The 16,624-nt window shown below is 36.7% G+C and overlaps 2 protein-coding genes across 2 annotated transcripts; one reads left to right on the top strand and one right to left on the bottom strand.

Annotated features, from left to right (window-relative positions):
* The first annotated feature begins 211 nt into the window (after positions 1 to 211).
* Positions 212 to 3,988, top strand: LOC132636131 (adenine nucleotide transporter BT1, chloroplastic/mitochondrial). The gene is made up of 3 exons (XM_060352840.1): positions 212 to 1,122; positions 3,030 to 3,191; positions 3,271 to 3,988. Exons 1-3 carry the CDS (start codon positions 553 to 555, stop codon positions 3,742 to 3,744), a joined length of 1,206 nt encoding a protein of 401 aa, XP_060208823.1. The 5' UTR covers positions 212 to 552; the 3' UTR covers positions 3,745 to 3,988.
* A 4,190-nt stretch (positions 3,989 to 8,178) lies between these two features.
* Positions 8,179 to 16,332, bottom strand: LOC132636130 (cellulose synthase A catalytic subunit 1 [UDP-forming]). Its single transcript, XM_060352839.1, has 13 exons — positions 16,057 to 16,332; positions 14,425 to 14,620; positions 14,144 to 14,325; positions 13,234 to 13,351; positions 12,948 to 13,137; positions 12,137 to 12,403; positions 11,683 to 12,028; positions 11,096 to 11,233; positions 10,669 to 11,007; positions 10,317 to 10,584; positions 9,657 to 9,853; positions 9,209 to 9,559; positions 8,179 to 9,106 (listed from the first exon to the last, which is right to left on the bottom strand). The coding sequence occupies exons 1-13, from the start codon at positions 16,135 to 16,137 to the stop codon at positions 8,519 to 8,521; spliced, it is 3,261 nt and encodes a 1,086-aa protein (XP_060208822.1). The 5' UTR covers positions 16,138 to 16,332; the 3' UTR covers positions 8,179 to 8,518.
* Positions 16,333 to 16,624: the final 292 nt, after the last annotated feature.

The raw sequence follows: 16,624 nt of genomic DNA, 5'->3' as shown, positions 1-16,624 counted from the left end.
TTATAAGCTGTTTTTAGCTTTTTTGAGTGTTTGACTGGCCAGCTTAAAGTCATTTTATGTTTAAAATAAGCTTAAAAAAATAATTGAGTCTATTTAACTTAGCTTATATAAAGCAGCTTATAAACAGCTTATAAGCAAAAAAAAAAAAAAAAAAATTAGACTACCTCAATTTTTTTTTTTTTTTTTTTGCTTATAATCTGTTTGGCATCGGCCCATCCAACAAGGCTCTTAACAATAAAATCCATCCTTGCATATATCGCCTCCCTTCAACCCAAGATTCCCCAAAGATATTGTCAAAATCTCTTCTTCTCCAAAGCGTTTAATTTTTATTCCTTTCTTGTTCTATTCTATTCCCTTAATCTCACCAACCCCACTTGTCAAGAATGGGCTTTTCACTTACCCACTTGGTAAAAATCCATTCTTTCCCTTCTTCGCTCTTCCAAGTTCATAAAATCTCAAGTTCTACATTTTAAAGGATAAAAAGGGGTTTCTTGTTTTTCTTTTTGCTTTTTTTTTTTTTTTTTTTTTGTGTGTGGGGTGGAGTTTAGATTGATGGGTAGAAGGGAAAAAATGCAAGTGTTGGAATGTAAAAAAGATGGGAATTTGTCTATTTCTCAGTTGGGGCATCAATGGGGTGTCCAAGACTCAAACTTTTGTCCTGGTGGATTATTTGCATCAGTTGGTCAAATGGGAAGTATGGGTTTTGGTGTTTCATCACCTAATCCATCTGATTCCCGAGACGAAAATGGAGGATTTAAGTTACCATATTCGGATTTGTATGTGAAATACTTGTCATTCCAAGAGGGGTTTAAGATTGTAGGCAATGGGGAGGAGGAAGAAGAAGGGGTTGTGAAGAAGAATAAGAATAAAGGTGGGTTAAAGATTAAGCTGAATGTTTCAAATCCTTCATTAAGGAGGTTAATAAGTGGTGCTATCGCCGGAGCGATATCTAGAACTGCTGTAGCTCCATTGGAGACAATAAGGACACATTTGATGGTTGGAAGTAGTGGACATTCTAGTACTGAGGTTTTTAATAATATCATGAATACTGAAGGATGGACTGGATTGTTTAGGGGTAACTTTGTTAATGTCATTCGTGTTGCGCCTAGCAAAGCTGTTGAGGTAATATTTAAGTCTTAATCGCTTGTATTTTTTATTTTGTGAACTTGGGTTTAGGCCATTTTTATGCTACTAATGTTTGCCATTGATTAAAATGATCTAAGTAGGAGTTGTTCCTTTTTATTTATGGATTATTTGCTTAGCTGATGGTTTGTTGAAGTCTCATAAAGTTTGAGAGTTTGTTTTGACTTCAACTAAATGCTGCTGTGACATAAGTTGTCATCATTCTGACAATGACTGCTCTCTTTAATTGAAGTAGATATATGTTCCTTGTTTCTCTAGTAATGTTAGGTTGATGGAGAGAAGTTCCCCTTTTACAGCTCACTAATATTTCTTGATGTTAATACTGTCTTTGCTGTTGCTCTTATTTTTGGCTGTGGCAGCATTTACCTATTAGATGACTTATTCTAGGTTATTGGGGATTATAGGATTAAACATCTGGAGTGCCTACTTTCCTTTTGCATTTTTTAATCTATTGATCAGGAATATAAGGAACAAGATAGGATCTATTGACACTTTTCTTTGGTACTGAACTTTCTGGAAGTTAAGCAAGTGTTTTGCGTCCCATTGTTTTCCCGCCCTGATTGATTGATTGATTAGTTTTGCATGTATGTAATAACTTATTGTAAGAAACCATTAGCAGTGCTTTTTTCGGAGAATTATATACATTATGACTTCAGGAATCCTCAATCAGTGCCTTTGACATCACTTTTTTAGCCTCATTTTTTCTTTTTGTGTATTGGAGTTAACCTGCTATTATTGGGATTGCTGGGTCTAAATTGAGCAGCATGGTTAATGAGGATTTCATATAGCCGACACCAACTAGCTTGGGATTGAGGTGTAGTAATAGTAGTAGTTTTCTTGTTGTTGGAGTAAAACTGCTTGTTAATGAAGGCCTTTTTGGTTTTGAGGGGTTGGTGGTTTAGGATAAAATGGCATGGGTGGTCCAATTTTTTCTTATATTTTGGTGCTACTGGTCCTTTGGTAGTGGATCATGAATCTAGTGAACACAACAGGATTAGTTGACACTTTTCTTTTGTAATGAATTGCTGAAAGTTAAACCAAGTGTTATGTGTTCCATTGTTCTTCCATTCTGATTGATTTACCTTTTCCATGAATATCTAGGTGCAAAGCCATAAATCTTTTTAATCCTCTTATTGTTCCTCTGATGTAGTGTTCTACTTTTCTAGCCGGTGAAATTTTCACAGTTCTTATTGGTGCATGATATGTATGCATCAGAAAAGTTGATTTTACTTCATAGTAACTATTTTTGATATCCTTGAGAGGAAATGGAAATGAGAAATATGAGAATTATTTTTGTTCAACTTGTCCTTCAACACTTCCCTGTTACCTTCCAATTTTTGCCTGAAGGTATCACAGCCTCTCAACTCTTTACCCACCTTAGAAGTTTAGATCAGTATGTAAGTGAGTCAGTGATGGTTGAATAGATTTGTAGGGGTAAAACTTGCTAATATGCACTCTGCTTCTTTCTTGTCTAACTGGTTTGACGTACCGCTAGATTTGTTTTACTTCATTTACGCCCTCTCACCCTAGTCAAATGATATATTTTTATAGAATGAAATATGCTTCATAAATATCGATGTGTCGCTGGATTCCAGGAGAAATATAGTGTTGCTTAATTACTGAAGTAGATAAGTAATGTTATGCAATTGTGTTGGTTGATTTAGAGTGATGAAAGATCAGCTCCTGTAAGCTGAATGGTTTCTAGCAGGCTTCTGTTTATCGGAGATAAAACTTGAACAATATGGTAATTCCACATTGCGTCAACATTTGCTACTTGTCCATTGCTGAGTTAACCTCCAAGTCATACCTTTCAGCATTAAAATTGGCCTGTATCCAGTGTTGCTTGTCATGGCTGATATCTTCTTGTATTTTTCTTCTTAATGCAGCTTTTTGCGTATGATACCGTTAATAAGAACTTGTCATCTAAACCCGGTGAGCAACCCAAAATTCCAATTCCTGCCTCATTAGTTGCAGGAGCCTGTGCTGGAGTAAGCTCTACCTTACTGACATATCCACTTGAGCTAGTCAAGACTCGACTGACAATTCAGGTAAAAATGAAGTTGTTGTTGACAGCTTGAAGGTTTTCCACTGGAACTTTTTATGAAAATTGTCTCCTTTTATCTGCAGAAAGGAGTTTATGATGGTTTACTTGATGCATTTGTAAAGATCCTGAAAGAGGGTGGGCCTGGTGAGCTCTATAGAGGTCTCACTCCTAGTCTTATAGGAGTCATTCCTTATGCTGCCACAAACTACTTTGCTTATGATACATTGCGGAAAGCCTACAGAAAGATTTTCAAAGAAGAGAAGATCGGAAACATAGAGACTCTTCTGATTGGATCAGCAGCCGGTGCTATATCTAGTACTGCAACCTTTCCTCTAGAGGTGGCTCGTAAGCACATGCAGGTGGGCGCTGTTAGTGGAAGAGTAGTTTACAGGAATGTAATGCATGCTCTTGCCACTATACTCGAACAGGAGGGAATTCAGGGGTTGTATAAAGGGCTTGGTCCCAGCTGTATGAAGTTGGTTCCTGCAGCAGGAATATCTTTCATGTGTTATGAAGCATGCAAGAGGATATTGATAGAGGCAGAAAATGAAGAATAAATGAGCTCCTTCAGAAATATGCTACGCGGTAGGGTCGTAGAGCAATTCAAGAATAGGCAAAGGATAGGGAACATCTCTTTATACAATTGAGTTTATTTATCTTGCTCCTTTTTCCAGACGCTGGGAATTTTGTTTTGGATTGAGCCTGGTTTGTCAGGTGAGAATTGATAAAATCTCAAGAACAATGATACTAGTTTTGGCCTCTCTTTTTTCAGCAAGGTAATGAAATGCAGTTTGATGATAAGACATTGCCATTACCATTTGACAGATAACCTTTGGCTTTATGATTGTCAAAGCTGTTTCGGCCATGAGTATATTATAGGTGGGTGAGGATGTTTGAGGATGCTACTATCCAGTTATTAGATGTATTACTCAGTGTTTTAAAAGGCGGAGGCGTTTTACATACGCCTCGAGGCATGGGGCGTAGCCCCATGGGTATTTAATTTTTAGTATTTCTTAAAATAATATAATTGCAATAAATATTTTTAAATGGGTAAAATTACATTAAAAAAAAAACTGTAAATATATATATATATATATATATATATATATATATATATGTGTGTGTGTGTGTGAGCGCGCGCGCGCTTGATCCTCACAAAAAAAAAATGATCAAAGCCCATTATACATCACTTATAACTTATAATTATATATAACATAATTTTACAAGTATAAACAATACAATGAAATAAAAGCTATTATGAAATGCAAAACAATTCTAACATTTTAACTTTCAAACACGGAAAAAAACACAGTTTCTTAAAACACTATTACTATCATACTATTCATTTTATCTCCCTATAAGCAAATAATCAATAAAATTTATCAATATTACAATTAAAACATAACTTCTTCATGAACAAAAAATAAAATTATATGATAATTCTGATACATAGGACTTATGACCAATGACAAGTGAAAATGTACAATTCCGCTATGTGTTTTTTTTTAAAAAAAAATAAGTGATATTCACCCTCACGACGTTCTCAAATAGTAAATATCCAATACTACGACTTGTTATATGAGTTACACCCAATCTTCTATTTCTATAGATGAAAAACTATTAAGTATCATTATTTTGTTAAACAATTATGAGGGTGAATGATTTTAATTAAGGAATTTAAAATATAATTTGTGTAAGAACTGTTAGGCGAGCCCTGGGCGTTGGGCGTGTTTAAGGCGTACGGTTGGGCGCTTAGGGCGTAAGCCTCATAGGAACTAAACCCCGGACGTTAGCCCCAGAGCGTTTTGCCACTGCCCTGCCCCGAAGCGAGCCCCGGACAAGTCCTGACACTGCCTTTTAAAATACCATGCTAGTTGCATACTTGCTATTCACTTCATAAAGATCGCGGTCTCAGTAAATTTTATCAATTACATTGCCTTTCCTTAGTCCAATTTTTACTAGAAATCTTTTGGTCATGTCAGACTTATATGCCACTAGGAAATACGAGAACTTCTGATTGACTAACGTAGATAATGATTACTCAAATGGTGGATCTCAACTAGTTTGAGACAAGTAACGTAGTTGTTGTACAGTGTTTTTCTGTAGCATGGGGAGGGAGGGAAGTGTTAAAAGAAAAAGGGAACTCCAAACAATTTCATGTTTAGGGCAAGTGAAATCGACAACTATTGTATCAAACGTCTTCTCAAATTTAAGGTAAACGAGGGTCCAGGTGGAAAAGTTGAGTCAAAAGATTCTCAGTAGCTTAAGGCTTCTCAGCCGCTGGAACAGGGAATGAATCCTCCAAAAGTGGAATGAGTTCGCAATTAATACCTCAAGAAAGCCTATTAATTTTTGTGTAAAGATTCCATGAGGCGAAAGAGAGTAGATTGGGATGGCAAAACAGCAAACACAGCGAAGTATGAATTATCGCAATACTTATACAGTAAAAGATGCGATAACTGTAAAGTGAAAAATAAAAGTGTTACTGACAAATGATGTACAAAAATAGGATCAGAGTAGAAACCGAGAAATATCCATACAGGCGAAATGTTCCTATCCAAATCAATCACAAGTAAACAATCTTACACTATCCCCCAAATAAACCCAGAACTCTGCATTTTCTTTTCTGCATTATTCAATAAAGAACTCTCTTAGGCAATGCCCAGTAGAGTAAAATTTATTTATTAAAAAAAAAAAATGCCAGCAGAGGACCCTGCTCGAAATTAATGAATTTTCAATAAACTGAGTTTTCTTGTTTTACAAATTCGGACGCAGTAGAATATCTTGTTCAAGATCCAACACTTAAAATAGGTGACAACTACCATTTCTACTCAAAAACGCTGTAAATGCAGTTGTGTGAGCTACTATTTCTGTTCAGCGTTCCTCTCATCCACCGCTTGCTCTGCTTCTGCAGCCATCAATTCGTCAAACTTCTCAGGCTTTCCCAGCTCTACTTCAATCTATGACTGGAGTGGTAGTTGATTTCTTTTAAAAAGCATAAATATTACTACTACCTTATATTGACTGAAAAAGCAAGAGATAGGGATGAAAAGAGAGTAGAAATAACAGAAATTAGGATGGTATTAAGAAAATTGAATACATTGTAGCTAGCTAGATCTCCAGTATACAACTTGTGACTTGCACGAATTCAGTTCATAGGAGAAAATGAATTAGAAGAACATGAACCAACACCGGAAAGAAAGCACAAATGTAGCTAACAGATACGAGCTCGGAGACGAGTCATAAAAGTCAATAAGAGATATCTACCTGAATTGGTTTTTCCAAAATTCTCCAGAACGAGCTAGATCATCTCAGACAATTTTTTAATAAGATCTACACTTCACAACCACCAAATGAAGTAGAGAGACATAATGCATTTCAAATAACCGTTGCTTTTGGTTTTGGTTGTGCTTCTGGTTCATCCCTCAGGTCCACAGTAATCTTTGCAGAAAGCGATTATCAAAGTTCAGATCAAGATACCAAACAAAAGGAGAGGAAAACTCACTCTTCTCCTTAGCAAATTCACTGTTCTTTAGAATTCCAGCAATGCTAACCTCTGTTGAAATAGTAGTATGTCTATATTACAAATACTGTCAATTAATTTTTGTTGAAGTGGTCTACAAGAAATGCAATTTTCAAGCATGCTTTGTTTCTAAGCGAGAGTATCCCCGACTAGCTTGAAAATTGACTAATTCTGTTTTAAGCATAGACATCTTACAAAGTTTATTCCGGTCTACAATGAAATTGACCATCAGGATACATATCACATTGCTCTGAATCCCATGTTTCCACAATGACAAATCCTCCATAACCTAAGTCCTAAGATGTATTAAACTCAGCATCCATACAACCTAGGTTAAATCCAGAGTCTAGAAAATTACCCATCCAAATGCAGAGAGTTGTACTTCATTGTCATAATCCACAATATGTCATGTCAGAGAGGTAGGCAAATATATATACATATAGCACCAACAAGAAGCAGATAAAAGGGTTGGGAGAAGAAGTAGACCAGGAAACTCAAAACTATTAAGTTGATGTGAAATGTCAACAAAACTCCCTCTAAAACAAGATCCAATTGATTGCTTTAAGTGAAAAACTACCACTGCACGCACTCTTCATTTTCCAAAGTTATTAGACAGCTACGGCAAGCAACTGAAACTGGCATGCATCCTTTTCTGACTTAAGTTGCTCTAAATAACGTACGAGTATACGACTAGCATTCTTTGTTCCTCCAATCACCCAAATAATCAAAGCACATTTTTTTCTTTTTCTTTTTTTAAAAACTGAAGCTGGAGAAATAGCCCCGCTTTAGTTTTCTCAAATCATTAAAACAATCAGTCCTATATAGTGTTCACCAAACGAGCATCAAATTAAATGCATTGTTATTTTTATGGTAATGTAAGTATTTTAATAGTATGTAACATCGAATGCTTAGAATTAAAACAGATAAACCTTTGGGGTCGTCCTACTTCGAGTTTTGTAAGTTAGCGTGCTCTATTGACAAATAATAATTCATCCTCAAATCATTTACCCATTTTTTTAGTCTTCAATATTTCATTCACGGGCAATCCTACTTCTTTTTCTTAGATAAAACACATAAAAACATTTACGTATGATTTAACATAGAGATACGAACTCATAGCGCCTCTTCTTCTAATTTTGGCTTGATATTTACATACGTGACCACTTCATTTAAAATTAAAACTGTTAAGAGAAAATATTGTATTTTCTTTCTATCGTTTTAACTAAAGCAAATATAAATACATTCTCCCAATTGCAACATTTTTCAACTACTTCAAGTGTTTCCCCTATTTTTTTTCTTGAACCTAGAGCAGAGGCTTTTCTTTTAAGTACTTCGAAAATGCTTGAAATCCGGGCATAGTTGTTATTTGCCTTGACAGCAATTTGAACGAATACATTTGCCATGAGAAGGTTTGTCCATTCAATAGCATCACAACAGATTTAACGGCTCCAAAGTCAATTCAGAAACAGAAAGATAAATTTAGACTATGATATCATCTCTTTGAGAAAGTTGGTCTACAATGTAGAACGATACTGCACAAAGACAGGAAAATCAACTTTAAAATTCTTCACATCTTAAGTTATACAGGGCTTACATGAACATCTGAGATACAACAAGGGTATACAAATAAAACATAGGCAAAAATCCAACAGAGTTCGATGTCTTTCATGCATCACTCCTGATGACTAACAAGAGCGGCACAACATGACTATAGGCCTTGAGCGTGTTTCAGCGTCATAGTTTTCTTATATACAACAGGGGAAAGCATTGGCAAATTATCATCAACAAAATGACCAGGAAAAAGTTCACTAGCAGTTGACGCCACATTGACCCATTGTTGCACTCTTTGTAGCATCTGATGTGAAGGGATCAATGCGCACCCAAAGCAATGAGAATATGGATGCGAGGAGAACGGCCCAGACAATGACAATGGTAGGAGTACGATTCTGACGTCCCAACAAACCTTTGAGGAAAGGGTACAAGTGGACAATGACCCAAATGGCAAAGAACAACTTCCCAAATAGAGGACCCCAAGATTGATATCCACTGTTTATGGCATATGAAACACCAGCCACAATTCCTACCAGATTCACGATAAGGACTGTTGTGGGAGGAACGAGCAGAGACGTCCATTTGAACACATAAAGCTCCGCAAAATCTCCTTCCTCATCGTTTGCCTTTGACGTGACTGTAAAGTTGGTATCAATCCCAGCAAGCACTTTGAGGAGACCTTGGAAGACAGCAAACAAGTGAGCCGATGTACCACCAATGACCCAGAACTGTTCGTTTCTCCACCAGTCTTCAATACTCACACCACTCCACCTAAGCTCCAATATACCAGTTGCAAAAATGGAAAGGAAGAGAAGAATGAACCATATGCCAGCATAGTTGCTTATCTGCAGGTAATTCAGAATCATTTTATTGGTATTCAATCAACTATTTATGATAAAAGTTAAACTTAACGGCATAAAGGAATCTGAATGGAACTTTTAACTTACCTCAGGAATGATAAATTTGCCCGTGAGAAGACAGATGGCAGGAAGCACACAGTAAGCAATCAAAGGTAAAGATGTGATAGGATAGACAATGGTGTTAATATATGCTAGTCTCTCCAGAAGATTCAATCTGCCACCGTAGCCGTACCATATTGGGCAATGCCTACTCAACAGGATTTCAACAGAACCCAAGGCCCACCGGAGCACCTGGTTTAAACGATCAGAAAGATTGATAGGAGCAGACCCTTTGAATGCTGGCCGAGGAGGCATGCAATATATGGAAAACCATCCTCGAGCATGCATCTTAAACCCAGTCAAAATATCTTCAGTCACAGATCCATAGATCCACCCAATCTGATAGGAAACAACAAAGCTTAATAAGGGCTTTTGTGCCGCAATAAAATCAATAGAGACAAGAAAAATGCACACCTAAGTCATAACAGTATATTACCTCTTTGCCCCATTCAGTCTTGTCCTCGTAGCCACAGCTAATAACATGGATTGCTTCTTTCAAGAGAGTTGCAGGATTAGTGGATGGAGGAATGCCTCCTTGTTCCAATAAGGTGGCAGCAATAAACACTGGTGATTGACCAAACCGCTTCTCCAAGCTCTTCTGTGACATAAGCAGTGACTTCTCCTCATCATATCCTGTAAATCCAAAGAAACAGTCAACAAACAACATTGTGATGATGGTATCCATACATTTAGCAGCCTCAGCTATGAGACAGGTAACACAGGTTGGAAAGCTGGGATGATTGAAAAAATTTGTCTGTCAAATAAATCCAGGACAGTATAGGAGTAGAGAGTTAAAATAATTGCATTCAGCTAAACCGACTTTTCAAGTCATACTGCTGAATGAAGGATCAATGGAGAAAAATATCATAAAAAGGTTAGCTCAGTTTGCTTTCAATCCCGTCATATATCTGATAGAAAAGAACCTTAAAGAGTATGTCAAAAGAGGTCAAAAGTATAATATTTCCCAAGTATATCTTAGTTGTATCCCTCAGAAGTTAGATGCTTTAAGACGATATTGACTTATCAAAGTAGAATAATTAATTTACCACATCGCATGGACCAAGATTTTCGAAGGATATCGATTATAAGGACATACCTTCAACGCCTTCTTCAATGTCTTCCATATTGAAAATTGGGATGGTGGACTCAGTTCTTTTTGCAGCCCTCTTCTTATCAATGTATTTCTTGTTTCCACTCCTTCCCTTCTTCCTTGACCCACCACAACAGCTCTTTACAATGATGCTTGGCTCCAAATCAGCCTCAGTTAAGACAGGATCATACCCATATAGGGCCTGCCTGTTAAAACAACACCCAGTTCCCACATACATAGGACCCTGAAGACCATCCAACCCTTTCAAATTGATCTGTCAAAACACAAACATAATGAATTCAGCACTCATTGCAACCAACTTAAACATGACTCTGGGGAATGTGTATGTAACACTTACATCAAAGAACACAATGTTGCGGTTAGCATATCGATCGTGCAAATCAATGCCATCAAATCGTTGAGGGAACTGAACATAGCATGTCTTCTTTCCAAGAACAGGATCCATCATGAAACACATAGCTTCTTTAAGTGCTTTGCTGTTGTTGAAGTAGTGATCACAGTCGACATTCAAAAGATATGCTCCATTCGTAAGAACTGCAGAAACACGAATCAAAGCATTCATAGCTCCAGCTTTCTTGTGGTGTTGAAAACCTGGTCGCTTCTCACGAGAAACATAAACCAGACGAGGAAGTTCATTTCCATCAGTATCAAGGCCCCCGCTGTGCCCCAAAAAGACCTGCCATCCAATCCAAAGTAAATTATTAAAAACAGCAGAAGGTGCACATTGCATGAACTTTCACATAATTAGAGACGTAAAGAATTACCTGGATCATTCCTGGATGATCCCTAGGGTTATTTCCAGGCCAAGGTGTTCCATCTTGCATTGTCCAACCTTCTTCGGGCATTTTTTGCGCTTTTGCAACAAGAGCATTGATTCGTATTTTAAATTCTTCATATTCCCTCTGCAGAGTCAAAATTGTCAGATTATTATAATTATTTATTTTAATTGGTAAAACGTTTCAAAATTATTACAGAGAAAAAAGAATTTTGGCAGTGTTATCGACATAAATCCTAACAATGGAGAGGCCTGAGCTTTCCCAACTCACAGAACTCTGCAAATGATTTATGGAAATCACTATGCAGTTAACCAACAAACGTTCAGGTTAAAGTGATCTCCACAACTACTTATCCTGTATACATTAATTTGTTAAGGGATCTAAGCTTTTAAGCCTTTCACAATCCTATCAAAAATAGTGGAGTTTAATTAATGAATACACATTGGCTGCATAAAACTCAACTACCATCACAAGTGTTATTTCTAAGACGTGATGCCTACATAGCAATACCATCAGCAAATGAGATGCACAAAGTCCCCATTGCTAAATTCAACACATTTAAGTTTCATTTGTACCTTCATTGCCCTGCGCTCTTTGACAAAAGAAGGCTGAACCTTGTCCTTCAAATAATCTATCTTTTGAGCAAAATAAAATTCAGGGGCCCGAGGCTCAATGTTGAACTTCTTGCAGAAGGGAACCCATTTCCTTGCAAACTCTGCAGTCTCAGAAAGGGCTTCAAATGTTAGCATTGCTGAACCATCATCAGAGACATAGCATGAGACCTTGTCCACAGGATAATCCACAGCAAGGATGGATAACACTGTGTTGGCAGTAATGAGAGGAGGTTCTTTCAAAGGATCCACTGTACTGACAAAAATATCAACAGGTGCAAGCTGCGACGGCTCCCCTTCTCTATCATGCCTGAGAAAGTGAGGAAAAGACTTTCAAGACCGTGAAATTTGAGACCCAGTATTTATCCTAAAAGGAAGTGAAGAAAAATTTCTGCCTAAGAGTATGTTAGCAACTAACCTCATCGCCAGCCTGTCAAGGAATGTCTCACGATTGATTGGTGCCCATTTTGGAAACTGATCGAGAAGCCAGGACAAGGCAAACCAGACCTCACAAATAACTGATACTAGCCACAGAGGATACGCATCATTCACTGGATGAGTTAGCCGGTATTGCAAGAAAAAGCCCAAGATGATCAACCGCAAAATGATTACAATCCGGTATGGGGTAAGGTGGGATGAAGGGATAGGCACCACGCGGCTCATAGGCTGGCGAATATCATCAGGCCTGTCAAAAAGAAAACCAGTAAGTAACATAGATTGAAATTATATTTTCTTGCAGCATTCTGAACAAAGATGAAACAGCAGGAAAACAGTATTACATTACCAAGAAAGATGGACTAATAAACAGAAAACAGTTCCAGGACAATACAAAAGAAATTTGTAACTTTTCATTTCCCAAACTAAGAACTACAAAATTTTAGCAGTGATGGTGAGATGGACATCATAATAGTTCCAAGGACAATAAAAGGGAAAAAAATTTACTTTTCACTTCCCAAACTAAGTAGGCATTTCGCCATAGATTCCAAATATTTTTCACTTTATTTGGAATTTGTGGAGTTGGAGTTGATGATGGAGTTGTCTTTGGGCATATTTGGAATAACATTCATGCTTGAATGTACTTTTCAAATTTGAAATACAACTTCAAAAGTGAAGTGAGATGGATATCAGTGCTGGAGTTCTTAGAGAAAGGAGCGAAAGTTTGATCCAGTCATCTATAATATATTGTATTGTTCCTTAAATATTTTTCACTTATTCAATAAGATGCTCACATTTGCAGCTCTTCTCCATTTGATCCTGTCCCTTCAATGTCTCCGCCTTTCCCTTCTGCATATCTGTTTGTCGAATGCACCATATTTTTCTCCTGTTTTAGCTTCCAGCCCTCTACCCTCTCCTTCCAGTCAACACTTCCAAGCCCGTAAGAATTCAAGTCCTTTGAGGGGTCCACAATTCGTACAGGAACTGCAAAGAATATGAAATTATCATAAGTTTAGATGAGGAACGAAGTATTTTAAACTGTTGCAGTTATCTAAAGAATATATTCAAATAGGACTGTACCGGGCTGTCTTGGATCAACATAAGATAGGGAAGCATGCTTGTCTCCAGGGCCTAAGGGTCCTGACATACTTCTTACAGATTGTGTATCTGTTGTGGCACTAGGAAAATCACCAGAAACCTAGGACAAGCAGAAAGAATATTTTTAGAAAGAAAAATGTGCCGGGGACTATGTTTAGAAGAGTTCAATACACCTGCCAGAAAAATACAAAAAACAGTATCTTGCCAATAGGTAAGGACTTCACCACAGATCCACCATTTTTGGTGAATAAATTATTAAATAAAAAACATATTAGGTCTGTTCATTCACTATAACACCATTTGCTTCAAATCAGTTTCTCAAGGTCACGGCATAAAACCAGTAAAATCACCCGGTGTACAAATTTCGTATACAGGACGCAGCAAATCTAATTGAAACGGGATAACTGCCATCCTTTTCAATTTTCGTTCATCATAAACCCACAGTCCGAGATGCTCAGAAGTTTTGATTTTTGAAAGAATCAGAAAGACAAATAATGCTTAGTTTTTGCTTCATGGGACACTCAATAATTAAGGACCAAAGAGTTGGTGTCCCAAACAATGTACAAGTATGGCATACTACAGCGAATCAACAAGATAGTAAATAGGCAAAGTTACCACATCAGAATCTAATCTAAAACAATTACAAAACCATGTCTGATTGGCTAAATAAGTGACTATTTTAATAATACATAAAAAAGCAATTCATTTTAAGCAACAATTTGTCATCAGCATTCAAAACCGCGTTTCCCGCAGAAAAACCCAGTCAACTACACTTCACTCCCAAATAAGGGATGCAAAACGAGGACCTCCTAGAAGGTTCTTGTACACAAGAAATAAAACAAAAGTACAGCAAAAGCAACAAGAATGACAACATAAGCACATTATCACTCACTGGCTGGCCATTTGTAAGACGAGGGATCGGTAGCTGAGATTCGTGTCTAGAGGATGAAGAGAGACCAGCATCTTCACCCTGCCATTGCTGTCTGGCCTTGCTGTTTCCTTGGGCATAATTGAACTCATTGTCGATATCATCAATATCTTCCTCGTCATCATCTCCATCTACTCGTGGACTCCCTAATACGTAGACCAAGCAATGATTTAGTTTCAAAAGCTCAGTTTAGAAACAAAAATGAAACTGCAAGGAACTTAAAAAAAGAAAGATATTGAACTCACCCTTGTACCGCTTGTATCTGGTCTTGCATTGAGGACATGATTGATTTCCATCTTTGCGCTCATACTCATAACAAGCCCGGCAAACAGGAAAGGCACACTCATTACAAGCTATGAATACATCACCACTTGCAGTCAACCCAACAGTATCACCACAAATTTGGCATATTTGACTATTCAGAGCCTTCAAGGGTTTTGGCTGCACCAAGATATCCACTTTAGTTAACAGGAATTTAGATTAACCAATACATACGCACAAACCTACTCAAGCTTCAACCTAATCAAATGCATGATAGTTAGAAGCAGAACGAGTCATTTACTCATTGGAATGGAGGTTACTGGAAGCCACTAATAATTAGTAGATATAGGTCTATATATTTGGTTTAAGGCACCACATTTCACATCTCGAGCATTCACTTCCTTCTTGGATGAACAGAGAACGGAAAAAATCAAAGAAATATTCATAATCCATACTCTTGAATTGAATATGCAGATAAAAGAAGTCCGAACTTGAACATGCCTATCTTTCTCCTAAAGCAGCTATCAAATTACCACATTGGGACAACACAAGCATTGACAGCAAGAGGCAAGACCGCTGAAAGATTTGATGCACCAAAAAAGTACATTTTCGAAGAACTTCCCCAACAAAATAAACATCAAGTTTATATGTAAAAGGGGAAAACAACTTGTAAACATATAAAGAGAGCTCAAATCTTAATACCTCCATTTCAAAAAGAAGTCAAATCTAGGTGCCGCAACATAAAAATATCATCCCAAATGAAAGCAATACATAGAAACACATTAAGGAATCAAATCAGCAACAAGATTAACATCAACACCATTCCAAATTCCATGGGAAAAAACCAGTCTTGGACTAAGAACTCACTCTACTTCAACCGAAGACCAAATGCAAAATACAAACTTCCACCAAATTAAAAGCCCTAATGCTTAAAGAACTAATCAAACACTTTGAAGTCCAAATTGATGAAAAGATCAAAACTTTATCAGAAATCTCAACAGCACACTATCATCAGGTCAGATCTAAAATCCAACATTGAATTAAGAACTGAAACACTTCAATCAAGACCTGATGCAAAGCATTAACTTCAAGCAACTTCACAATGCCCCCTAAAGAAAAGAAACTAAATTGAGCACTTTGAAGTCCAGATTGATGAAAAGATTCAAACTTTATTAGAAATCTCACTTAAGTCCAGATTGATGAAAAGATCAAAGCTTTATCAAAATCTCAATAACACACTATTACCTAGTCAGATCTAAAAACCCAACATTGAATTAAGAACTGAAACACAAGGCCCTGGAACTCACCCCACTTCAATCAAAGACCTGATGCAAACATTAAACTTCAAGCAAATCAAATGCCCCCAAAAGAAAAAAGAAAACTAAACTGAGCACTTTGAAGTCCAGATTAATGATAAGATTCAATCTTTATAAGCAATCTCACTAAATTGACCCTTTAAGTCCAGATTTATGAAAAGATTCAAACATTATCACAAGTCTCACTTAATTCAAGATTGATGAAATGATCTACACTTCAATCACATTATCACCAATCAGATCTAAACACCTCCATTGAATTAAAAACAGAAAAATAAATTTAAACAGCAAGAAACATACCCCACTATCAGAATCATGGGGAATTCTGACCAACTCATTTCGATTGTGAGATCCAGCTACCATTCCAACACCTGCCTCCATTTCTCTCTTTCAAGAAACAGAGGACACACTAAATCTATATGTTACACAGTTTGATGAATCTTGAAAATCAGCACAAAATAAAATGAAAAAAAAGGGTTATGCCAATGTGAAGTAACACTACACTTTCTCAACTGATCATCACTATACCTGCACACCCTTTACTTTTTCTTTCTTATGTGGTATGCTTCTGTCTTTTTATCATTTCCTTGTGAGATTTAGTTTGATTTAATTAAATATTTTTAATACATTATTAGGAATTTTAACTGGCTTGGCCGGTTACCAATAAGTTGCAAGGGTAGCTGGCTGATCCAAACTCAAGAAAAGAAAAGCTACAGGTATTAGTTTTGTTTTCCCATTTTTACTTTTTGTCTTTACTTAATTGTATACATAATTCAGAAAATTAATAAACTTTAAAACTTAAATTTTAAATATATAAGAATAATTGTGTGATTATAAAAAATTTAGTACTATTATTTTAGATGCGTCA

Source organism: Lycium barbarum, chromosome 4, assembly GCF_019175385.1.
Source record: "Lycium barbarum isolate Lr01 chromosome 4, ASM1917538v2, whole genome shotgun sequence".
Lineage (NCBI taxonomy): Eukaryota > Viridiplantae > Streptophyta > Magnoliopsida > Solanales > Solanaceae > Lycium > Lycium barbarum.
The sequence above is the reverse complement of the archived record's forward strand: the minus strand, read 5'-3'. Positions and strand labels throughout refer to the sequence as shown.

Excerpts from the sequence above, each read along its gene's own strand:
- LOC132636130 (XM_060352839.1), bottom strand. The coding sequence starts at position 16,137 with ATGGAGGCAGGTGTTGGAATGGTAGCTGGATCTCACAATCGAAATGAG. Across the intron at positions 11,234-11,682 it reads AAGAGCGCAGGGCAATGAAG|AGGGAATATGAAGAATTTAA; the intron begins GTACAAATGAAA and ends TTGACTCTGCAG. Across the intron at positions 10,585-10,668 it reads GCAACATTGTGTTCTTTGAT|ATCAATTTGAAAGGGTTGGA; the intron begins GTAAGTGTTACA and ends GTGTTTTGACAG.
- LOC132636131 (XM_060352840.1), top strand. The coding sequence starts at position 553 with ATGGGTAGAAGGGAAAAAATGCAAGTGTTGGAATGTAAAAAAGATGGG. Across the intron at positions 1,123-3,029 it reads CGCCTAGCAAAGCTGTTGAG|CTTTTTGCGTATGATACCGT; the intron begins GTAATATTTAAG and ends TTCTTAATGCAG. Across the intron at positions 3,192-3,270 it reads AGACTCGACTGACAATTCAG|AAAGGAGTTTATGATGGTTT; the intron begins GTAAAAATGAAG and ends TTTTATCTGCAG.